The 22,528-nt window shown below is 32.6% G+C and overlaps 1 protein-coding gene across 1 annotated transcript; it reads left to right on the top strand.

Moving 5' to 3' along the window:
• Positions 1-14,870: 14,870 nt before the first annotated feature.
• Positions 14,871-16,799, top strand: LOC100264421 (peroxidase P7). The gene is made up of 3 exons (XM_002281695.5): positions 14,871-15,270; positions 15,644-15,835; positions 16,120-16,799. Exons 1-3 carry the CDS (start codon positions 15,061-15,063, stop codon positions 16,669-16,671), a joined length of 954 nt encoding a protein of 317 aa, XP_002281731.1. The 5' UTR covers positions 14,871-15,060; the 3' UTR covers positions 16,672-16,799.
• The last annotated feature ends 5,729 nt before the right edge of the window (positions 16,800-22,528 follow it).

The raw sequence follows: 22,528 nt of genomic DNA, 5'->3' as shown, positions 1-22,528 counted from the left end.
CTTCAAATATAGGCGATCAAAGTCACTTTATATGTACCTTACATGAGAGAGATGCTTTATTGCCCAGACAGAGTTCGATAGGTGCTGCGTCCGATCAATCTCTTATTGCAAAGACATAATCTGATGATTGTTGAAGAAATATATGATCTAAATCCCGTGTTCATCAAAATGCCATAGATGCCTGGCATTTATCTCACATGGAGCAAGAATTCAGTAGCTATGACTTGACAGAGCACCTGATGTCACAAAAGTTGCAAATGAATAACTTCAACCACGGAACCTTCCATCTCCTCATCCCACATCTCATTTTATTGGATCAGTCAGTCCACCATCCAGCACAAGATATGGAGCATCTTTTAGAGCCTAAATTACAGTAGCAGTGAGAGTTTGAGCTTCATCAACAACAGCTTCATCACCACCAAATGAAATTACAGCAATAGCAGCAACAACAACAACTGCAGCTACAGCATGACTCATATTCAACAATTGCTTCTTGAATAGTTGCAACATCATCACATGTCTGATCTGGGTTTTGGGCAGTCAAAGATGGACCTTATGAGAGACAACATGCTTGATTAGGTTTCTTTGAGGAAAAGCCTTCTCCATGAATTGTAGCAAAATTCGTTTGCTTCAAGACACCTGGATCCATCTTTAAAACAGATCATTCAAGCCAAGATTAGTCAGAATGCACATGGAAGACGACCAAATGGTTTATTGGAACCCGTGTCACAGGTAATACATTCCCTTCAGAACAACAGTTTCGTTTTCACCAAGAACAGTTATATGCAAGGCGGTTATCTCTGACATTGAGGCAATATGGGGCAGAGAAAGAAAACACAAAGAGAGCAGGAAGAGAAATTCAAAAGGAATAATGATAGCACCAACATCTTTAGTAATGCAGTCTCAGTCACATCTCCAAGCTCCATTCCATTATGGCAATCTTGTTACAAACATTCTCCTCTGTTCGCTCCTTTGATTGAGAATTTACCGTTTTAAATTGAATTTTAAAACCATTGTTCAACTAAACATTCTCGGCTTTGAAAAATTCATCTTTAGAATACCTTGAGGCATAAAACCCAGATTTTAACAAATCTTTTGCTGCCATTTTCCTTCGGGCATGCACTTTCATTGTTTTATTCGATTTTCAACCGATTTTCTTGATTTTTCTTAATTTTCTCAAGCATGAACAAACTTCATAATTCCAAATCATGGAATTTATGGAATCAACTCATGCGAAATTAATTAGGGCTTTGGTGGGGGCCCGACATTCATAACACTCACTTCAATACTGTTTACTTGATATGTTGATTTTTGACTCTTCTTGATGAAATACTTGAATTCACTTAATATTTATTGTTGAAATGCTCTTGTTTCCCATAGAGGAGTACTAGCTTGCTATCCAGGTACGCTCTCTTCTCATCTATTTTTTTAGAACTCTATGGGCTTGTATGTCATTGATGACCATATCCATATTTGACGTGATTCTTGGATGTCTTGATATATGCTTGATTTTCTTGAATAAAACAAATGGTGTGTGCTACGTTTCTACACTAACTTTTATGTTTTATGATAGCGCTTTGAGAAGCCGTCCAGGTATGCACCCTAACTTTCTTTTATGGTAATTTGATCCTATCTGGCATGTTATTTTTTTTAAATCACTTTAGTCTATCTAGGTATCCCCAATTAATCAATTAATTGCCACATTGCCCCCAATTTAGTTAGTAGAGACCTTCATAGGGCTTAGAGGGGTGCTACCTCTTAGAGGTACCTTCCCAATAAGTAACCTGATCCCCGGATCTAGACTCAAGTTTCCTAAAGACATGCTTTTTCCAAAACTATGGAGTCACATTTTAGGGTTTTTCTTTCTTGTTTTATTTTCCCTTTAAAATAAAAATAAAATAAGTGGCGGCTCCAACTTTTTTCCAAAAATTAATTTTTCACAAATAAAAAGCGAGTCTCGCCGATCAAGTGGGGACGCACGTGAAAAATGCGGGTCCACACATGGGTAACTCGTAATGTGCTTCCACAAGACATGAGGGGTTAGATAATAAATAATAAGATAAATCCTAGCATGCTTGTTATCTAATTAGCATAGCAAAAAAATTATCGGAGTATACTAATTCAACAATTACCACATAAGTCTTGTATATAATTCCTAAAAAAATAGATATGATTGTAACAACCAATGAAGGTGGTAGCAAAAATAAGTTTTGAAAAGATTTTGTTTATGTAGGGGTTTCACCAATTCCCCAATTAATATACATAAATCTAACCTAGAATTATCCCATTTATGTGGGACCACAAGCTCGGGTTCGTGTCTGATTTAAAACCAAAATTTTTATAAAAAAAACAAGAAAAATGCGAACCGATCAAAACATGGTTGCACATTATTTAAGAAAATGAGATTTTAATTCTAAGAACTCAAACGAATTTTTGAAATGGATTTCTAAAGGGAATGAGATTTTGATTCTAAGAACTCTAAATAAATTTTTGAAATGGATTTTTAAAGGGATCTTTTGAGAACAGTGTTATGTTTTAAAAATGAAAGAAATTAATTTGAAAACAATAAAACGTATGAATCAAATACCAAGCAAAACAAAAGAGAACAAAATCACAAAGTAGAATTTTTGACAACCGAGAAAATTGAAGTGGTGAGAATGGAGGCCAACCTTCACTATTTTCCGATGGCCTCCGAAAATCGAAGTAAAGATAAAATTATTATAGCAATTGACCAAAGATATTTAGATCAAGTAAACTAACATTCTAACAAATCCAACTTTCAATTTGACACCAAAAATTACATACTAATACCTTAAAAGATTTTGACTTTCATTCTATTACTAAAAACTATGGAAAACAAATGTAAAAGAAAAATTCTATCTTTAAAATGATCACCAAGAATAATAATAATAATAATAATAATTAAAGACTTCAAGAAAATCTTAAACTAACATAGATAATCAATAACTAATTGTTGGAATTTCTAATGCTTCTAAACTTAAGATAAATTAATCAAGCACTTATAAATGAGTTTTAAAATGAAACTAATAATACGGGATATTCACAATTATCAACTTAGTTTCAAAGAAATAATAAACGTCATCAGGATTACCAAAACAACATCTAATAATCTAAAGAGCAACATATAATGGCATAGATTATCAAAAATCAATAACTAACTACTCGGAGACAAACATAAATTAACATGGATCTTTAAAATCAACGACTAAGGATTCTGAGAAAAATGAAAATCAACATGGATCGATCAAAATAACAATTATTAATTTTAAGAACACAAATTTATGCATCAATCAAGACCAAAAACTAATAATTTAAGGAGCAATATAAATTAATATGGATATTCAAAGTCAATAACAAATGATTTTATGAAATGCACACACCAACCTGGGTATTCAAAATTGACAAGAAATATTTAAAAAAAAAAAAAAGGAATTAAATTATTAACTAAATATATAAAAAAAAAAACGACTATTAGCTCGTGCTTAATATTTTTATTTTTATTTTTTAAATGTTAACACCGCATACTCATTACATGGTTGCATCTATCCATTCCCGTTAACTTTATTTTATTCAAACATACATCCAAGCATTTCTTTACATGGGTAATTGCATTAATTTCAGTTTATAAATTTTTATTTTTTTTATTCAATCAAACTAGGCCTCCAACACCAAGCTATCCATGGCAGCACACATTGTTTCAATTCAAGGATTGTTATTTTTTTTTTTTTTTTTTTATTCAAACCACTAAGTTAATATATAACAATGATTATACTCACTTATTAATTTTATTTTATTTTATTTTTTTGTTTTAAATTCAAACCACTACATCTTATAATATGTAACATTTCATATATGTAATTGCATTCTTAACGTTCACATAGAAATCCATCAACTTATTCACGAGGGAACAAATAACCTAATAAACTAAAAAAAGAAACCTCAAAACTTTTGAACCAAATAAAATCAATCAAAAATAAATTTAATGACTTGAAAACACGGATATAACCGCATAGGATTAATATTAAACTAAAAAAGTTAAAAATTTTAAAGCATATAGGCTAAATAGGAATAATTTAAAACTAAACTTAACAACTTGACAGCATGAATTTATTGACATTGGAATAAATTAAATTAAATAACTAAAATTATAAACAACTATGAATTGAAATTGATATTCATGAATCAAAACTTAAATAAAAAGAATTAACTTACCTTTTTCACACACGCATGGGCCACCTTCCACCAAAAGTGCCAGTAGGATTTTCAATAATGGTGCCATGGATGCATGGAATGATCGCTTCAAATGCTTTGCACAGTCCCCAAAGCACTGCACGTTAATGGAGAAAACTCCTCATTGACAACGTGTTGCCTCTTGTTTTGTTCAAAGATCACCTCTTTAGAATCAACAAGAGAAATTGGGTGTGTGATGCTCTCAAGAGTGGTGCGTGCGTTCCCCTTTCAGAAATGATGATGGTGCTTCTTCCAATACCGAAAATGCAAGATGGAGAGGATTCTTCTCCCTTTCTTGGAGAACGGTGCAGCCGGCTGATGGTTCTTCTCTTAAAGACGTGAATTTCCCCTGGATTATGTTGTAGATGGTGCGGCCTGGCCTGTGTATGTGTTCACTTGCAGGTGTGGCTGCGACTTTCGGTCGCTCCAGAATGATGCGGCTGCACCTTCCTCAATCCGGTGATGAGAAAAAAAATCTCTCTCAATCCGGTGATCAGAAAAATCCCCTCAACAGTAGCCCGCTCCCCCTCTTTCTTTCTTTCTTTTTTTTTCCTTTTTCTGAAAATTTCCTTTCCCTAAAAAAAGAACTCTTCTCTTCCTCTGTATCTTTCCCACATAACTGTCCTCATTCATTCCCATGAGCATACTCTTTTGAGCCGCTGAATATGCTCTCTTTACATGTCGGGAATCACCTTCTCAAGTCATCTTGATCCCTTCCCATAAGCGTCCCTCTTTGACCAGCCGAATATGCCTTTTCTATGCGGCTCAGAATTTCACTTCATTCTGAACACAACTCACTTTTCCGTCCATGTACACACTTCATCTTCTTATTTTCATTTACCAAAACCAGCTTTGGCAATTTTCCTTCTTTCAAAGATGTGGGTATTCTCGAAAGTCAATAGCAGCCCGTTTCCTCATGCAAAATAAAAAAAATAAAAAATAAAATAAAATTATGAGATTGAAGATAAAAATAAAATAAAAGATGATAAAAAAAACAAGATTATTCAATTAAAATTAGTTAAGCAATCTCAAGCATATCTGAAGTCGAAATAATTCAAGTGGTTAAAAGTCAACATTGGTTTCACTAAAGTTTGAAGAAGTGATTAAATAAGTAAATAAGAAAATATGAATAAATAGATGAAAAGTATAATACATAAATAAATATTAGACATATTCAATAAAAAGAAATTAAACTAATGCAACATATAATAATAATCAAAGTGTCAAACTCGAACCACCAAAAAATTAATAATAATAATAATAATAAAAACTCATTTCATGCAATTATAAAATAAAATAAATAAACAAAAATACAAATAATAATAATGATGAAATAATATAAATATATCAAAACATATCAAAACTCACTTAATCTTAAAAGCAATCAATAAAATAAATAAATAAATAAAATAAGAAAACAAATCTAAGTGAAACTAAACCTTGAAAAGTGTTTAAGTGGGCCTAAGGCGGTACCTAATGAGCCAAGTGCGTCTAATGGGCCTAAGGTGCACTAAGTGAACCTAAGGTGTCTAAATGGGCCTAGGGTGATGCCTAATGGGCTAAGTGTGCCTAAATGGGCCTAGGGTACCTAAATGGGCCTAAGGTTACCTAAATGGGCCTAGGGTGCCTAAGTGGGCCTAGGGTGCCTAAAAGTTATCCTAAAAAAAAAAGCAAGAAAAGCCTAAGTCTAAGTTAGGGCTGCCAAGGGTCACAATAAGGGGTCAGATAATCCCTTAACCAAAGTCTCCGAGGTGGCTTAGAAAAGATAGGCTACACGAGTATTAATGGGCCACCAGGGAATTGCTATAAACGACATGTGTGAGGAAGACAAAATAAAGGGTCTATAGTATTGTACACACGTATCGATACCTATTTTGCTAAGAATGGATATTAAAGATGTCCTTATGAACACACTTTATATGTCAAATCTAATTTGCAAGGTCACATGCATTTTTATTGTGTGTTTATATTGAGATGATTTAGTTATCACTAGTAATAATTTGAAGATGATTGTAAAAAAAAGTGATGATTAGTTAGTTTGAGATGACATATATGGGAATGGTGTCCTGTTTTCTTGGCATTGAAGTAATCTAAATAGATAAAAGTATCTTTATTTTTCAGAAGAAGTATGCAAGTGATATATTCTTAAAAAAGTTCAAGATGGATCATGTAATCCTATATTAACTCTAGTTGAATAAAGACTGAAATTAGGAAAAGATAACTCAAATAAGTTGATTGATCCTACAAAGTTTAGAAGAATGATTGAGAGTTTGCGGTATTTGACTTATACAATGGTGGTAATACCAAATGTAGATTTTGGGACTTGTATTAAAGTTTCAAATTGACTACAAATCAAGTCGCAATAAGTACTTAAGGTATGTTTACTAATAATAATATTATAAACTATAATCGTAGTTACTTAGATTTTAATGCTCTATCATTGCACCTACAATTTCAAGTGTGTTGATAGTTGAATATTTAAATTATGTTCAATTCATTTAGTTAGAGATAATTATATAATGTCTTCAATTTAGTTCAACTTATTTTCTTAAGGTAATTACTTAATTAGTTGAAATTCAATATTAGTTTTATATTTCATTTAATTAATTAGATAAGTCTAGTGATTTATACTTACAATTGTATAATTTGTTTACTTTGAGGTATTTCAAATATAACTTTATTTAAATTTAACTATATATGGTTTATCATTTATACTTATAAATTTACTTTATTTACTTTAATCTAATTGTTCAATTGGTCCAATTCAAATATTATTACTTCCTTAGTTAATTGTATTCTATTGAATATAATTTGTTTTGTACACATACAAAATTTCAATTTATTTTTATAGATTTATAACTCATAAACAATGGCAAGTACAAACAAAAGTGAGAGTGGAAGTGACACAAGATATGATCCTAAACGGAAGTATTGATTCCAGTGGAAGGGAACAAAATGACAAAATATTCTTTTTGTGTCATGCTATTCAAAGTGGAGGCATCACCTGATGAGTGAGATGATTTGTACATATACCCCACTGATATGTAACCTAACGAATGTGAGTCTTATTGAGTTGTCGGTCAAGTATTGAAGTCTACTAGATGGGAAAGGTACATAATAACAACATGTCTTTATTGGAAGCAAGCATAATGAGTAAAGTGAAGTTTCTAACCCTAAATCCCTAAGGGGGTTTATATGGACTTTCTTGTGGGCTTAAATTACTTAAGCCCTTCTTAGGTTTAAATCACTTAATCTAGTTCATTGAGTCTTAATTGATTAATTAGTTATATTAGGCTCCAATTAATTAACTAGCTCAATCTAGAAATTAAAACTATTCCTAATCTCTTATAGAACTTTTTATATTTGCCAAAACACATTTAATTTATACACACATATGAAAAAAAAAAAAAAAAAAAAAACCTAAATATTTCTCAAAATAATGCAAATATAATACAACCTTAGAGTCTCACCCATAGGTCAAAGCTAGCCACTAAAGAACTCAACATTAGCCCAATATCCTCTCACGGTTGAGAGTTTATACAGCATATATAATAACTTGGTGAAGTAATGACTACTTGATAGCTAATATCATAACTCACCCTAGGTAGTGTTCAATGTGTAACCATACACTCTAGTGTACTCACCATGGAAAACCTTCTCAATGATCAAGATAATCATCCCTCCAATTAGGAGGTAGTGCATTATAACCTCAAATAGATTGTCCAAGTTCATGAACTAGCCACAAACAACTCATCAACTTACAAAGTAACCGTTGACTTGGATTTTTCGTGCAACTCTTAATGCACCCAAGTCATGTAAATGCAAGTAAAACAATCCTAGAACTCATTCACAACCTTAATAAACTCTTACTTTATGATCACTCAAGGGAAGCTTTGTACCAATCCTAAATTTGTTTCTTAAATGGTCCTGGCCTCATGTACTAAGGAACCTAATACACTAAAGTAGCACCTAAAATTTCACATAGGGTTCATCTGATGAAGGAAGAATTAGATGCATTGAAAGGAAATAATATATGGGTATTAGTTCCACTTCCCCTCAATGTTAGTTATACTATTAGGTCAAAATGGGTTTTTTACATAAAATTAAAAGAAGATGGCAACACTAATCACTTTTAAAGCACATCTTATAGCCAAAGGCTTTACTCAAGTTCCCCAATGAAACTTCAATGAGACATTTAGTCCATTATTTAACCCACACCATCTAATAACTCTCTTTGTTGTTGTGACTTGTAATTGGACTTTTCGCCCATTAGGTATTAAAAATGTCTTCCTTCACCTTAATGAGACTATGCATATGAAAAAACCACCTTGGTTTTATCATCATTCATTTCCAAATCATGTTTGCCTTCTATGGATTTCTCTCTATAGCTTCAACCATGCTCCCTAAACTTTGTTCGGTCAACTTTCCCAATTTCGTCTTTAGTTTGAGTTTCAATGCAATAAGATTGCCTCTTCATTTTTTTCAAATAAAAAAAAATCATTCACTTTGCTGCTATTAAGTTATGTTGATGATCTTGTTCTCATAGGCAATAATTTTGAAGTTATTGGTCAACTTATTAAAATATCAGGAGAAAAGATTGCAATTAATGATTTAGGCAAATTATAGTGTTTTTAGGATTAGAAGTCTAATATTTTACAAGTGGTTTGTTCCTTTCTCAATCAAAGTATGAAAAGGATTTATTGAGTCATGAAAAGATGTTTGATGATTCTTACATAAACACAATTATGACAATCAAGGTTTCTTCTTCATCCAGTGACAACAAATCCATTGATACCATTGAATATAGATGAATTGTGAGATCCATTTAATATTTAACATTCACTCATCTTCACATTACATATGCTACATGAATTGAGATTATCAACCTTTTCAGTTACCTACGTGAAACATTTGAAAAGGGCAAAGATATATTGTGCTACTTAAAAGGGGTTACTGATCGTGATCTTTGAATTCTCTTCCAAAATTCTTTTCTCTTATCTGACTTCTATGATGTAGATTAAGCAAGATGACTAATTACTAGAAAAAGAACTATTGGATATTGCATTTTTTTTTTTTTTTTTTTTGTGCTCTAATTGTATCTCATGTTCATCCAAGAAACTATTATGATAGAGCCCTTAAAAGCATGACATAATGTAACAAAATTTGGCATTCATTATTTAATGATATTTCAATTTCACTTTTATCTATCCTTATCCCATGCACTACACTTTATAAGCATTCTTGTCTACATTTTTTGCATTGTACGTGACTTAGATATATTAGGAGTTGCACGGAAGATCTAAGTCATGGGTTCCTTATAAATAGATGACTTATTCATAATCGATTCATGGGTCTAGGCAACCCATTAAAGGTTGTAGTGCACCATCTCCTAATTGAAATGATGGTTGGTCTTGGTTATCAAGATGGGCTTTTCATTGTGAGCGCATTAGTGTGTATGGTTACACATTAAACAGGACCTATGGTTAGTCATAACTTAAGACTATCAAGTAATCATGACCTCACTAAGTTGTTTCAATATGTTGTCTCTCAACCTTGAGAGAATATTGAGTTTATGCTCAAGTTACTAGTGGCTTTAACCTATGAGTGAGATCGTAAGTTGATCATGTATTCCCTATGGATTGGTCATTGTTGATGGAATTCGATAGCAATAAGTATTCTCAATAGAAGCATCATGATATGTCATGGGATTAAGACAAAGTGTCCCAATGGGTGACCCTAAGGAGAGGTGTGTTCATGGAAACTATGGTCATGCATAAGGGTGTTTTGATAATTATGCAAGGTTGTACAAGGGTAAATGAACGAGGTCTCTAGATTAAGTTAATTGATTAATTAGCAGACTTTGTTGGATTAATTAATCAATTAAATGACTTAATTTGAGTTAGATTAAGTGACCCAAGCTCATGTGGGTTCAAGTCACTTAAACCTAGTTAGGAATCCTATAAATACCCCCTAGGTTTCCATCACTTTTGCCTTCCATTATCAAGAGAAAAAGAAAGAGTCATAACATTCACCCTTCTTTCCTCCCCACCGGAAGTGTGCTAAGAAAAGGTTGACTCATCAGGCAAAAGATCATGGGTTTATGAGATTTCCAACAACTTCGAGGTTGTCTTCAACACTTAGAATTTAAGGTTTGGAAACATCCAAACCTAAAGGTTAGTACTTTAACCCTAAAGATCAATTTTTTGAAAAATTGATATTACTTCCATTGCTTAGATCTAAGATGCTAACAAAAACAACCTACTAATACTCAATCAAGTGTTGAAATCAAATACCTCTCCAAGGCTTCCACTCCCATGGGCCTCATGTGGTTTTCTTTCTTGCTTCGTGACATCAATATTTCTCTTTCAAATCCCTATAGTTGTTCTATGACAACATGAGTGCTCTTCATATTCCCATCAATCCTATGTTTCATTAATATACTAAGCACATTAAATTAGAGTATCACTACTTTGTTCATGAAAAGGTAGCTATCGGAGCCCTTGTCGCTCAGTTTGTGCCTTTAGCTAATCAAATTGATGGTATTCCCATTAAGAGTCCATCTAGCAATGATTCTAGGAAGCACTTTTAGCCTAAAAAACATTTTTTTTAAAAAATTGTATTTGGAAAAATTTAGAAAACACTTTTAAAAATCTCAAAAATCATTTGTAACATTGAAAAATCAACACTTGATAAGTGATTCTTCTAAAAACATTTCCAAAAAATACTTCAAGTAAAAACATTACCAAATGCATTCTAAGCCTTTATAAAGACAATCTTTTGTTACTTGTCGTAGCAAGCTGGGATTTCAACCCATTTTACCTGCCAAATGAGGAGGCTTGCTAAGGAAACACATTCGGTTTAATGTAAAGCATTCACTCGTGGCATTCAATCATCCAGAATCATGGAGCCAATATATATCTACAATGACTACCAGCATCTGTTCTCGCACAATCATGGAGCAAATCTCTTCAGTAAACTCAATAATTTTGGAAAATCAAGAAAACCAAAGAGACAATGACTGAATTATTATTGACATCCATTTTTCACACCGTAATTTTAGGTGTTGCAATTCTTGTATTATACTCATGTAATCAACACAATAACTCAATGAAGCTTTATCTGATTTCTCATTCTTGCTTTTGAATTCTTCAACCTCCTACTACAAGTTCTTCATGATATGGAATCCAAGCCGATACTTGATTAAAAAAAATGGTTGAAAGGCATGGTTTGATATATCTAAGATTGCTCCTGGTACAATGCCCATTAGGATGCTGGAGGCAAAACTCAAGTTTCTATAAGTTTACAAGATTCCCTAACCCCTTGGAGACACCTTGAATGTTGTTTTCTCTCGAATCAAGCACCTTTAACACTGTCATATTAGCTGAAGGTGGAATGGTACCCATCAAAATGGTCCTGCCAGGATAATTCTCTTCAAGCATGGTTAAGTTCCCAATTTGATCAGTTCTGTGGTGCTGGTGAATATATTGAATGACATTGACTAAGATTTGAAGGGAATTAAGCTCTTTTAGGCCAGTCCTTGGTGCATCAAACAGGCCTAAGCAGTTTAGATATTTATTCTTGAAAGATGGTTGGTAACTTAATTTTAAGTAGCTCATCCAAGTCAAATAATCAGCAAATTAAGCTCAAGATGCAATTAAATGTAAATGGATTATGGGAGATCAATTTGCAACCTTAATTGGAGCTCCCAACGTTGCTTTTGAGGAGGTATTGCCTAAGTTACTGATTTGCAACCTTGATTTGACATTCAGTGGCACTGAAAGTTTCAAGAGAAACTTAAAAAATCCTATGAGAAATTCGCCTAGTTCTTATGAGGAAGGTTTATTTTAACAGATCATCTTAAAGGCCAGGTTCTTGGCCTGGCTGCTAAAGAAATTGTTGGATACTAAGCAGGTGAGGTTTGAAGCATTTAAAATAGATTAGAAGATCCACAAAAAGATGATTAATTGCTAGCGATAATAGTTGTAGCCTCTATCTTGGATTGTTTCCGATATTATTAATACAATTAGTTTTTGTTGATCAAGAAAAACTCTCAAACTTAGTTTGCAAATTTAAGGGTTGACCAAGCCCTTGAGGAAACCAACAGTACACTTGGAGGACTTAGTTATCTCCTTACTAGGACTAGGAATGAACTAATTATTCATCTTAGATTTCACGCTCATTTTCAAATCTGAATGTCTCTGACTTGCCCGATTGTTGCCCAAATTTCTTAACTAATTCCATTTTTCAACCTCTAATCATTCTGCCCAAGAATTTCAGTATATAGAATCTGCAATTAATCATTCAAATTTTCAACGGTTGACGAGCAATGGCACTTGGATGCTCAATATTCACTCTTCTTACGGTATAAGATTATTATAGACTTTGGATGTTTGGTTCCCGGAAAGTACTAAAGAAAGAAAAAAATGTCAAGGAAAATGGTTTTCTCATGTTTGCTTTCACCGTGAAAAATAGGGGAAAAAAATTAAATATAGTTAAAATAAATTAAAATTTTATGCATTTTAAAATTATTTAATTTTTATATAATCTAAAAAATAAGTTAAATGAATTTGAAAAAGCATATAAAAATAATTTATTAACTTTAAATCTATTTTTTATTTTCATTCACTTTTATTTCTTCCTCTCATTTTCCCTCAAATTTTTCAGAACCAAGCATAGCCTTTAAAAATTTTCATTTCGTTTTCAAATTATTGATTGCTGCCAGCTATTGTCATGCAATTAAACTGGTTCGGAGAGAGTATCAACATTTTGGGAATGAGCTATTGTCTTGCAGGGCTAATACCACCAAGCTACTGGAGTCACAAATATCTCTAGGAATCAAGACTTTGACATGGCATGCGGCCAATTTGAAAAGTTCAAAGAAAATTGAATATCTCTGGCAATTAAATCGGAGATCGTATTATGTCAAAAGAAGAAGAATTTGAGGGTATTTGTCAACAGTTTAGTTAATGCATGGGTGCATGACAGTGAAGGGTTGTTAGATATAGGTGGAGATGGGTGAGTCTCAAGCATTCTAGATAAGATATTTAGGGGTGGAGAAAGAGTTTAACTTGGAGATTAATAGGAAGCCAGAGACCACTCTACCTATGAAAGATTTCTTGATCAAATCGGATCATTATCTTAATAACATATCTTAATTAAAATTCTTTTTGAAAATTCTATTTCTGACAATTGGATGTCGTTGTAGAGCATTTAACATGCACAAAACAACTAGAAAATATATTAGAATCTTCCTTTGTCTTCCTCTTTAATCTATTTCTCAGTTTGAATTCACCGACAATTAAGGTTAAATAATCCACGAGTTTGAGCTTCATAAATTTTTTTCTCCTTCGAAATTTTCTCTCTTAAGATTATTCTTAGTGGTTAGTATTTCTAAAAATCCAAAGAAAATGTTAAAAGCCAGATTCAAGTTACCTCTCCTCTGGTGTAGCATGGTCATCATCTTCCTCAGTCAAACGATGGTAATTAATTAAAAGTTGAAGTCAAAATGGATGAACTTTCTATGTTAGATGGCCACCGAAAGCTTGAGGGATTCTGGAGAATAATTCAAAGTGTATAGACTACTGTAAGCAGTCACGGGGTCACTAGTGAATGACTCACCTCTTTGGCAAATGGATAAGATAAGGATCGGAGACTTTCTCGTGGGGTTTAAGAACTGGAAAAAGAAAAAGAAATTAAGCATAGTAATTCATCTTTTTGGTATGAATATCTTTAATTTTTTAGTCAATTTCTAATGAAAAAAAAATGAAATTATTTGGGGAGTTTCATCCATAATTAATTGAACAAGGTTTATGTAAAATAACTTGGGATTTTTTGCCCATTTTCTAGGTTAAAATATGTATCATTTTCAATATCTCAAATATCTCAGTGCTTTGAAGATCCAATTGGAAACGGCAAACATGTGTTGTGACATTAAAAAGTCAAAAAAGAAAAAAAAATCAAACTTGTATTTATTGCAGTCTACATTGGATGAAATTCACCCTCAAAGTTTTAATTTGAAAATATATTTATAAATTAAAATTGATCTGTGGTATCAAAATTAAAGTAGAATTAAGATTGTCTAGATCTTTTGATTTTCTATTTCAATCAATTTTCTTAGGAAAATGGTTAAAATTTTCTATACAATGAAAATCTCACAAACCCTAAATGACCTTAATTATCCAACAAAATGGAATGAATGGATGTTATTGTTAAAAACACTTAGGCTAGTGCTCTATCCATGCAAAAAAGAAAAAAAAAATCTATTTTGGAGAGCATAGTGGTAATATTTTCAGCATTATTAAAGTAATTGAAGCTTAGAAAGTGACCCCATCCCACTTGGAGTGCCTATCTTCAATATGCCGACCAAACACTATCTACTACAATCATTAAAGCTTAGCTAGGCATTCTTTTATTAGTCAAAGACACTTTTTCTATATGAAATGACAAAGAGATCAAAATGCATTTATTCTTGCTTACATGCAAATCAAAGTCACCTCCCATGATTTCTCTCATTTTCTTCTCTTTTTGATAGGCTCTTGGAGTAGTGGGCTGTCATGCATGCTTGATTTTTGTATCAAGTCAACTCGCCTTTAATGTGGCCACACATATGGAGTTTACCAGGAAAAGTAAACCCTGCAAAAACCGCGTCAGAGCAGCTAAGTTTGAAACTTTAGACCTCTTCTCTCCCCACTGGCAATGACCCACATGCATGCAGGTTGCTTTCTCTCTATATATTTGGAGCTCGTCCAAAGCTTTTTCCATCATCTCAAGCCAAAACTGCTTTCACTTAGAACATTGTAGTTTGTTATCATGGCCTCCTTTACCAACTCTTTTGTTGTATTCTCCATCATTTCTCTCCTTGCTTGCTCCATCAATGGTCAGCTTTCGCCTAATTTCTATGCGTCCACTTGCCCTAACGTTCAAAATATTGTGCGGGTTGCAATGAGGCAGGCTGTGATTAGAGAGCCACGAATGGGTGCTTCGATTCTTCGCTTGTTCTTTCATGATTGTTTCGTGAATGTAGGATTCCAGTGTCTTGGTCTTTCCATATAACATTTTCATTTCATGCATGTTTGCCTATGCATGGTTCTTTAACCAAACACCAAAGACATTTTTCATATGAGGATAATTTGAGCTTTTGTATTCTACTCCCAAATTTGAAATTTTGCTTTCTTTCTTGATTTTCATACATTTTTCACTGCAGCCAAACAGATAATTTAGCTAGACTTTGGGCATTGTCCATGGAGAAAAAGATCAACTTTTAGTCAACTTAACAAACTACATTTCTACTATATAGTCATAGCCTAGGTCATGCGAAGTCATATTTACATGAAATTCTTGGAATTCATTCTATAAATTTGTTTGTGTAACATCATTTTCTTTTGGAGCACAGGGTTGTGATGCATCAATACTACTGGACGATACAGCCACATTCACTGGAGAAAAGAATGCTCTTCCGAACCAGAACTCAGTTAGGGGTTTTGAAGTAATTGACACCATTAAAACCCGAGTTGAGGCTGCTTGCAATGCCACGGTATCTTGTGCAGACATCCTGGCACTGGCAGCACGTGATGGAGTCGTCCAGGTTAGTACCAAATAGACCATGAAATGCGAACCTGCATATTCACAACTCCACATTAGCATTTCCTGTTCATTGTCTAAAATGTTTCCATAGATTTGAACCAATTGGACTTTTTTCGAATGTTAAACAATGCAATTCATGCTACAATCAAACTAGTAATATAATTTCTAGCAGTCAATTTGTATGTTGCATATATGATGAAAGAGTTCTGATGTTCATCTTTCACAGATGATAACTGTACTTGTTCTATGCGATTTGATGGGCATAAAAATGGTTTCCGTTTGTAGCTAGGAGGACCCTCTTGGACGGTACCACTTGGGAGGAGAGATGCAAGAACAGCCAGCCAGAGTGCAGCAAACAACGAGATTCCATCGCCATTGGCTAGCCTCTCGGCCCTCATCTCCGGTTTTGCTGCCAAAGGTCTAAATGCCCGTGATATGACCGCTCTGTCAGGTAGCCATACAATAGGCCAAGCTCAGTGCTTCACTTTCCGCTCCCGCATCTACAACGACACCAACATCGACCCCAACTTTGCTGCCACCCGAAGATCTACATGCCCAGTTTCAGGCGGAAACTCCAACTTGGCCCCCCTTGATATACGGACCATGAATAGGTTTGATAACATTTACTACCAAAACCTTATGACTCGGCGTGGGCTTCTCCATTCAGACCAGGAGCTGTTCAACGGTGGGTCTCAGGATGCTTTGGTTAGGACCTATAATGCTAACAATGCCTTGTTTTTCCGAGACTTCGCTGCTGCTATGGTGAAGATGAGCAATATCAGCCCGCTCACTGGAACAAATGGCGAGATCAGAAGCAACTGCAGGGTGGTGAATTGATGAGATGTCCAGCTTATATATCAGCTGAAATTTTAAGGCATTATTGAAGTGTTTATATATGAACTATAAAGTTAATTGAATAAGAGGCCTCCATATGATCTAAAGAGGTCTTGCCATCATTGTTCTTCCTTTTTGTCTCTCTCCAATGTTTCTAAATTCTGTTTCAATCTCCAAAAATGTGTTCTAGCTCTCAAATGTCACAACACCAAGATCAGACCCGCAATCCCAAAATCCAAGGTTTGATCATAAGGATTATATATACTGAATCCTGGCTAGCAATCAATTAGTCAATCCGATAGATAATTAATATTTCATAATTAGGATTTTCCAAAAACAAATTGATGATCTAAGCAAGTCTGAGAAAGCAAACCAGAAATTACAATATAGACCCCCATCGGGGATCCACAATTTAATACATCTCTTTAATATGATAAAAAGAAAATTTCTTTTTCAAGCTGGAGCTTAACCACTTAAAAATATATGAGCAATTCTCTTTATGCTTGTCTGCGATATGTGTACTTAGTGGAAGAGCACAAAATTTTAAGTACACTAAAAATAAGAATTAAATAATTAATTTTAAGTTAATTAATAACTTAAGTATAATTTAATTTAAAATCAATTTAAGTCATTAAATAATAAATATTAAGTTTTACTAAACACCACTTTAAAGAAAGACATGTGAGTTTTCATTATTTTTTATTAAATTTATATTGATATTGTAATAAAAAAAAAATCAAAAAGCATGAAAGAAATATGATATTTGTACGATTGAATTTGTACGAAGAATGTTTAATTTTAAAAAAAAAAAAATTGATGTGTACCATTGATGAAATTTATTTTGTAAAATTGATCTACTGTGAATCATGATTTTATTTTATGTGTGGTTAGTTTTCATGAATTGATATTAATTAAAATGAAAGGATTTCTATTACCAATTAGTTGTAAAGCTAATAAATATTAAATTAAATTGATATTAATAATGATCTTTTTTTTTTTTACCAATTAATTTTAAAGTAATAAATATTAAATCAGATTTGTTGATAATGATACAAAATTAATTCACCGATTAATTTTAAATTCATCATGTTAATAATGATAAAGACTTGTTCTACCAACTGACCAAAAATTAACTTTGAAACATTAATATTATACATGTGTTAAGTAGATAGTTGATATAGATCCTTTGATCAAGGATATTTGCTTTTCAATTATCTCTTATGATATCCTCTATAATAGAACAATTAATTCTCCATATTCTAAACTCCCCACTGATTCAAATGAAGAAAAGTAAGACTTTTTGTTGGTTTGTTTTTTTAGAGTCGAGAAGACTTACTATCTACTTCAAATACTTTTACATCAAATTTCACAAAAATGTTGGTCACAATATAACTTTTATTTTTCTATAGTTGTTATAATTTGTCAATCGTTTTATATTTTTACTTACTCAATTGTCATTATTTATGAAAACCCATAAAAAAACGAATAAATATTAACACTTACATAGACAAAAGTTATCTGAAAAATACTTTGTCATAAACAAAAATTATGCATACTCAAAAACTATGTCATTGTTATTATTTACAATTAGAAGTTATGAAAATAAAAAATAATAATATTTTTTGCATTAGCCAAAGGGTTTAATGTATATTTTATTATAACCAGAAGCCATAGAAAACAAAATTGTTAATTAACAATTTTTTATAATTTTGTAAATTTCATATAACTAGAAGGATGTGAAAATGCCATCATTTTTTATATTTTGTTATGATCAAATTATTTATAGACAGAAGTCTTGAAAAATTATTCTTTCATTCTTATGATAATATAAAATATGATTTCTCATAGAAGCTATGTAAAATATATATATATATATATATATATATATATATATATATATATATATATATTTCATAATCAAAAGATAAGTAGAGAAACTATTTTATTATATTTATATATCTTTTTAATATTCTTATAACTAGAAGGATATAATAATTATTTTGGTAGCCTAAAACTATATGAAAAATAATTGATATATTGTTATAGTTTGAAACTCTACCAAAAAATATTTTGCATATCCTTACAACCTCAAAATCATGTAAAATACTTTCATAGCCTAATATTATGTGAGCAAATATATATATATCTCTTATAACTAAAAATTATAGAGAAATTATTATTTTATATGTTATAATAGCTTAAAGCTATATGCAAACTATTTAATATTTTTCTCATAACTAGAAGGATATAATAATTATTTTGGTAGCCTAAAACTATATGAAAAATAATTGATATATTGTTATATATAGTTTGAAACTCTACCAAAAAATATTTTGCATATCCTTACAACCTCAAAATCATGTAAAATACTTTCATAGCCTAATCTTATGTGAGCAAATATATATATATATATATATATATATATCTCTTATAACTAAAAATTATAGAGAAATTATTATTTTATATGTTATAATAGCTTAAAGCTATATGCAAACTATTTAATATTTTTCTTATAACTAGAAGCTATATAAAAAAGTTAATTTTATAGTCTCTCTTGGCCAAAAGTCATCTAGAAAATGTTTCACATAGAAAATTTATGGTCTAAAGTCATATACATGGAAAGAAAAATATTCATAACTACAAGTTAATCAAACAAGAAAATAAACACAATAGCCAATAATTATGCTAAGGTTATTATTTATCATAACCAAAAACTATACAATTATTGGATTATTTCCATTGTTTAATTATTTTTGTTAATATTATGAAATTTGTGAACAATCTTTTATTCTTAGTTTATTTTTATACACAATTCTAAACTATGTAGAACCATATAAAGATGATAAATTTTTGAAGTTATTATCTTATATATTATTGCAAAACATACATAAAGCTATGTAAATTTTTTACCTTTATAACCTACTATTACGACAAAATTGTGTTATTTTTTCTTTCTTTTTTTTAATTGAATTATTATACTTGTTAATTTGCTACGAAGATGAACATCAAATGACCATGGGCAAGTCCACCATCAAATGGGTATCGAGTAAAAGCTTGTCTCAGATAATCTCGGCTCTCCAACAATGGAAACTGAGCGAACTGGAGTATACCCAAACAATAAACGGCCCTTGCAATCAGAATCCGTACCTTCGTAAGCTCATTAATAAGAATGACAGCTCTGTGGTCATTAGTTTCTCTACACCAGCCAAACAGGATTGATCTCTCATTGCCACCAAAATACTTTCCTTCTCCAAGCCTTGGCTACTTGAAGACAAACCATCAATTGAATCAACCTTGGCGCCACTTGCTTCCAAGCATAACTTTCCTCCAGCATCAGCAACAATTAGCTTTCCAGGGCGGCTCAGTTCAACTTCAAGTTCAGCTATTGTTTCGTTGAAAAGGGCTTGGATGCTTGGGATTTGGATTTGTTTGATGAAGAAGGATTTCGACGGAAGGCTTTGGAAGGGCTTTGGAAGGCCGCGCATGCATGGATCACATGCACGTGGGGAGGTCTTTCTTGGTGAAAGTTATTTGTGTCCAGAAGGAGTCAATGTTGAATTGTCACCAGCTTTGTCATCTGGGATCAGATTTTGACTGTACTTCACATTTAACAGTCTATAACCAGGCTGGAAAACATATGTTACCATCTCCCACAATATCTCCTTTGTTCAGGAATTCCACCAATCATCTCGGAATCGCAAATTCTGTGCACCACCGAAACTCAAGTTTTTTTATCAAAGTGCATGATTTTAGCACAGAAGGGAACACATTATGACTCGGGTACTTTCCAAAAACTAGCGCTTGAATGAAGATAGGTAAGGAATGGAGGAAGTGGCCATGGGAAATGGCATTGGTGAAGATTCTGAACTTGAAGCTCCTGGTGTGTGCCTTTTAGTTATTTGAAACCAATCATCTTGGCAGTTAGGTTCCGCAAAGGAGCTCATCCAAAGTCTGAAACTTTTAGATTTCCATTCTCAAAGGTATTATGCCCTCTGTCAATATCCCCAGCAGTGCAGGAGCACATACTTCAAAACCCGCAATCTTGAGCACATACTATGTAACTACACTGGTCTTCCATCCTTCTAGTGTTGTCGCTTTATGCAGATATCCATAACAGGATTAGCCTCAATACTCGCCAAGAGCAAACCTCCCAATAATGACATCTCAAACTTTCTCCAAGGAACCGGGAACAGTGGAATATAGGGAAAGAGCAAAAGACAAGGAAAAGGAGCGGGGCATAAAACATTCACCGATTATGCATAACCCATTTCATTAGGGTTTAATAATCAGTAGGTTAATTCATGGACATGGTCTCAAAAGAAAAGCACAAAATCCAACAAGCTCCTCAAATAAGAAACAGCGAACCGAAGCACATACAAATATCTCTTGAATGGAACCAGGGAAAAGAAAGATTAAGGCAACAATAACCTTCCATAAAAACCCAACAAGCAATGCAAAAATCATAGGAAAAGAGGTGGGAGAAGCATGAAAGGTGAAATAAGCGGGAAACACATAACAGCCATACCTCAAAGTCTCCTCTACAGAAAGGTGTGCTGGGCTTCGGGCTTGCTGCTCCTACTCCCAAAACTAGCAAAAAAAAAAACCCGTGAACCATCTCTTCTGTTCTACTCTTCTTCTCTTTTGCTCTCTGATTTTCTTCCTTGCTCTAGAATGCATGGTCAGCCCCCCTTCCTCTCTAAGACCGATTGGCAGTCTTCCTGTTCTTTGGCAGCATGCAGCATGTACATCGAATCCTCATGGTACGGCTGCCCCTCTCCTTTATGAACGGTGCGAGAAAATCAGAACACTTACCGGCCCCTTTCTCTGGTGCCCTACTTTTTTAATTCTACGCGTGATCCTCTTCAGTATGGAAAGTGTGGCTGCCAATATGGAATGCATAGCTGCCTTGTCTGTGAAGTTGTGATTCTATCCCCCAGAACCTCTCATACAGCCACGGTATTTCCTTATTAAAAATTCAACCCTTAGGAGTGCTCAGATTCAGTCCGTGTACGATCCATGATCTCTTGCAAAAATATAATTAAAACTAAAGTAAGAATAATGTAATTGAAAATCCAAAAACAGAATTATGCCATTAAAATAAAATTAAAAAATTAAAAAAGAAAAGATAAAGTCCATCACATGCATATTTGAGAAGAACAAATATTATTTCATGCAACTTAAAAGAGAATTAAAATCATTAACCACAAACAATTTCCTAAAATAAATAAATAATGAACAAATAATAAAAAGAATCAAGAACATGCAATAAGTAAGAAATGTCTAAAAGGTGATCTAGGTGATATAGGGCGAACTAAGTGAAATCTAACCTAAATTGCACCCAAGTAAAATATAACTTAAACTCGAAGAACGGTTAAAGTCACAAAGAGAGATTAGACAAAACCCTCAACCAAAGTCTCTAAAATGGCTTAAAGAAAACAAGCTATATGAGGAGTAATCGGCTACAAATGAACTATAAGGTACAAAATGAGCCCTTAATAGGACATGTGCTATGGGGATAAAATGAAAAGTCTACAAAATTATTTGGGGAGTTTCATCTACAATTAATTGAACAAAGTTTATGTAAAATAACTTGGTATATTTTCCAAGTTAAACTATGCATCATTTTCAATATCTCACTGCTTTGGACATCCAATCAAAATCTAAATTTCATTTTGTCTCTCCCAAACATAAAACAAAATTGGAAACTGCCACCATGTGTTGTGACACTAAAAAGTCAAAAATAAATAAATAAATAAAACTTGTATTTATTGCAGTCTACATTGGATGAAATTCACCCTCAAAGTTTTAATTTGAAAATATGCTTATAAATTAAAATTGATATCTTAATATGTGGTATACA

The sequence above is a fragment of the Vitis vinifera genome, chromosome 12 (genome assembly GCF_030704535.1).
Source record: "Vitis vinifera cultivar Pinot Noir 40024 chromosome 12, ASM3070453v1".
NCBI lineage: Eukaryota > Viridiplantae > Streptophyta > Magnoliopsida > Vitales > Vitaceae > Vitis > Vitis vinifera.
The sequence above is the reverse complement of the archived record's forward strand: the minus strand, read 5'-3'. Positions and strand labels throughout refer to the sequence as shown.

Bases quoted from the DNA above. Each gene is read 5' to 3' on its own strand.
- LOC100264421 (XM_002281695.5), top strand. From the start codon at position 15,061: ATGGCCTCCTTTACCAACTCTTTTGTTGTATTCTCCATCATTTCTCTC. The intron at 15,271-15,643 runs GTAGGATTCCAG...TTTGGAGCACAG, and splicing joins TTCATGATTGTTTCGTGAAT to GGTTGTGATGCATCAATACT. The intron at 15,836-16,119 runs GTTAGTACCAAA...TTCCGTTTGTAG, and splicing joins CACGTGATGGAGTCGTCCAG to CTAGGAGGACCCTCTTGGAC.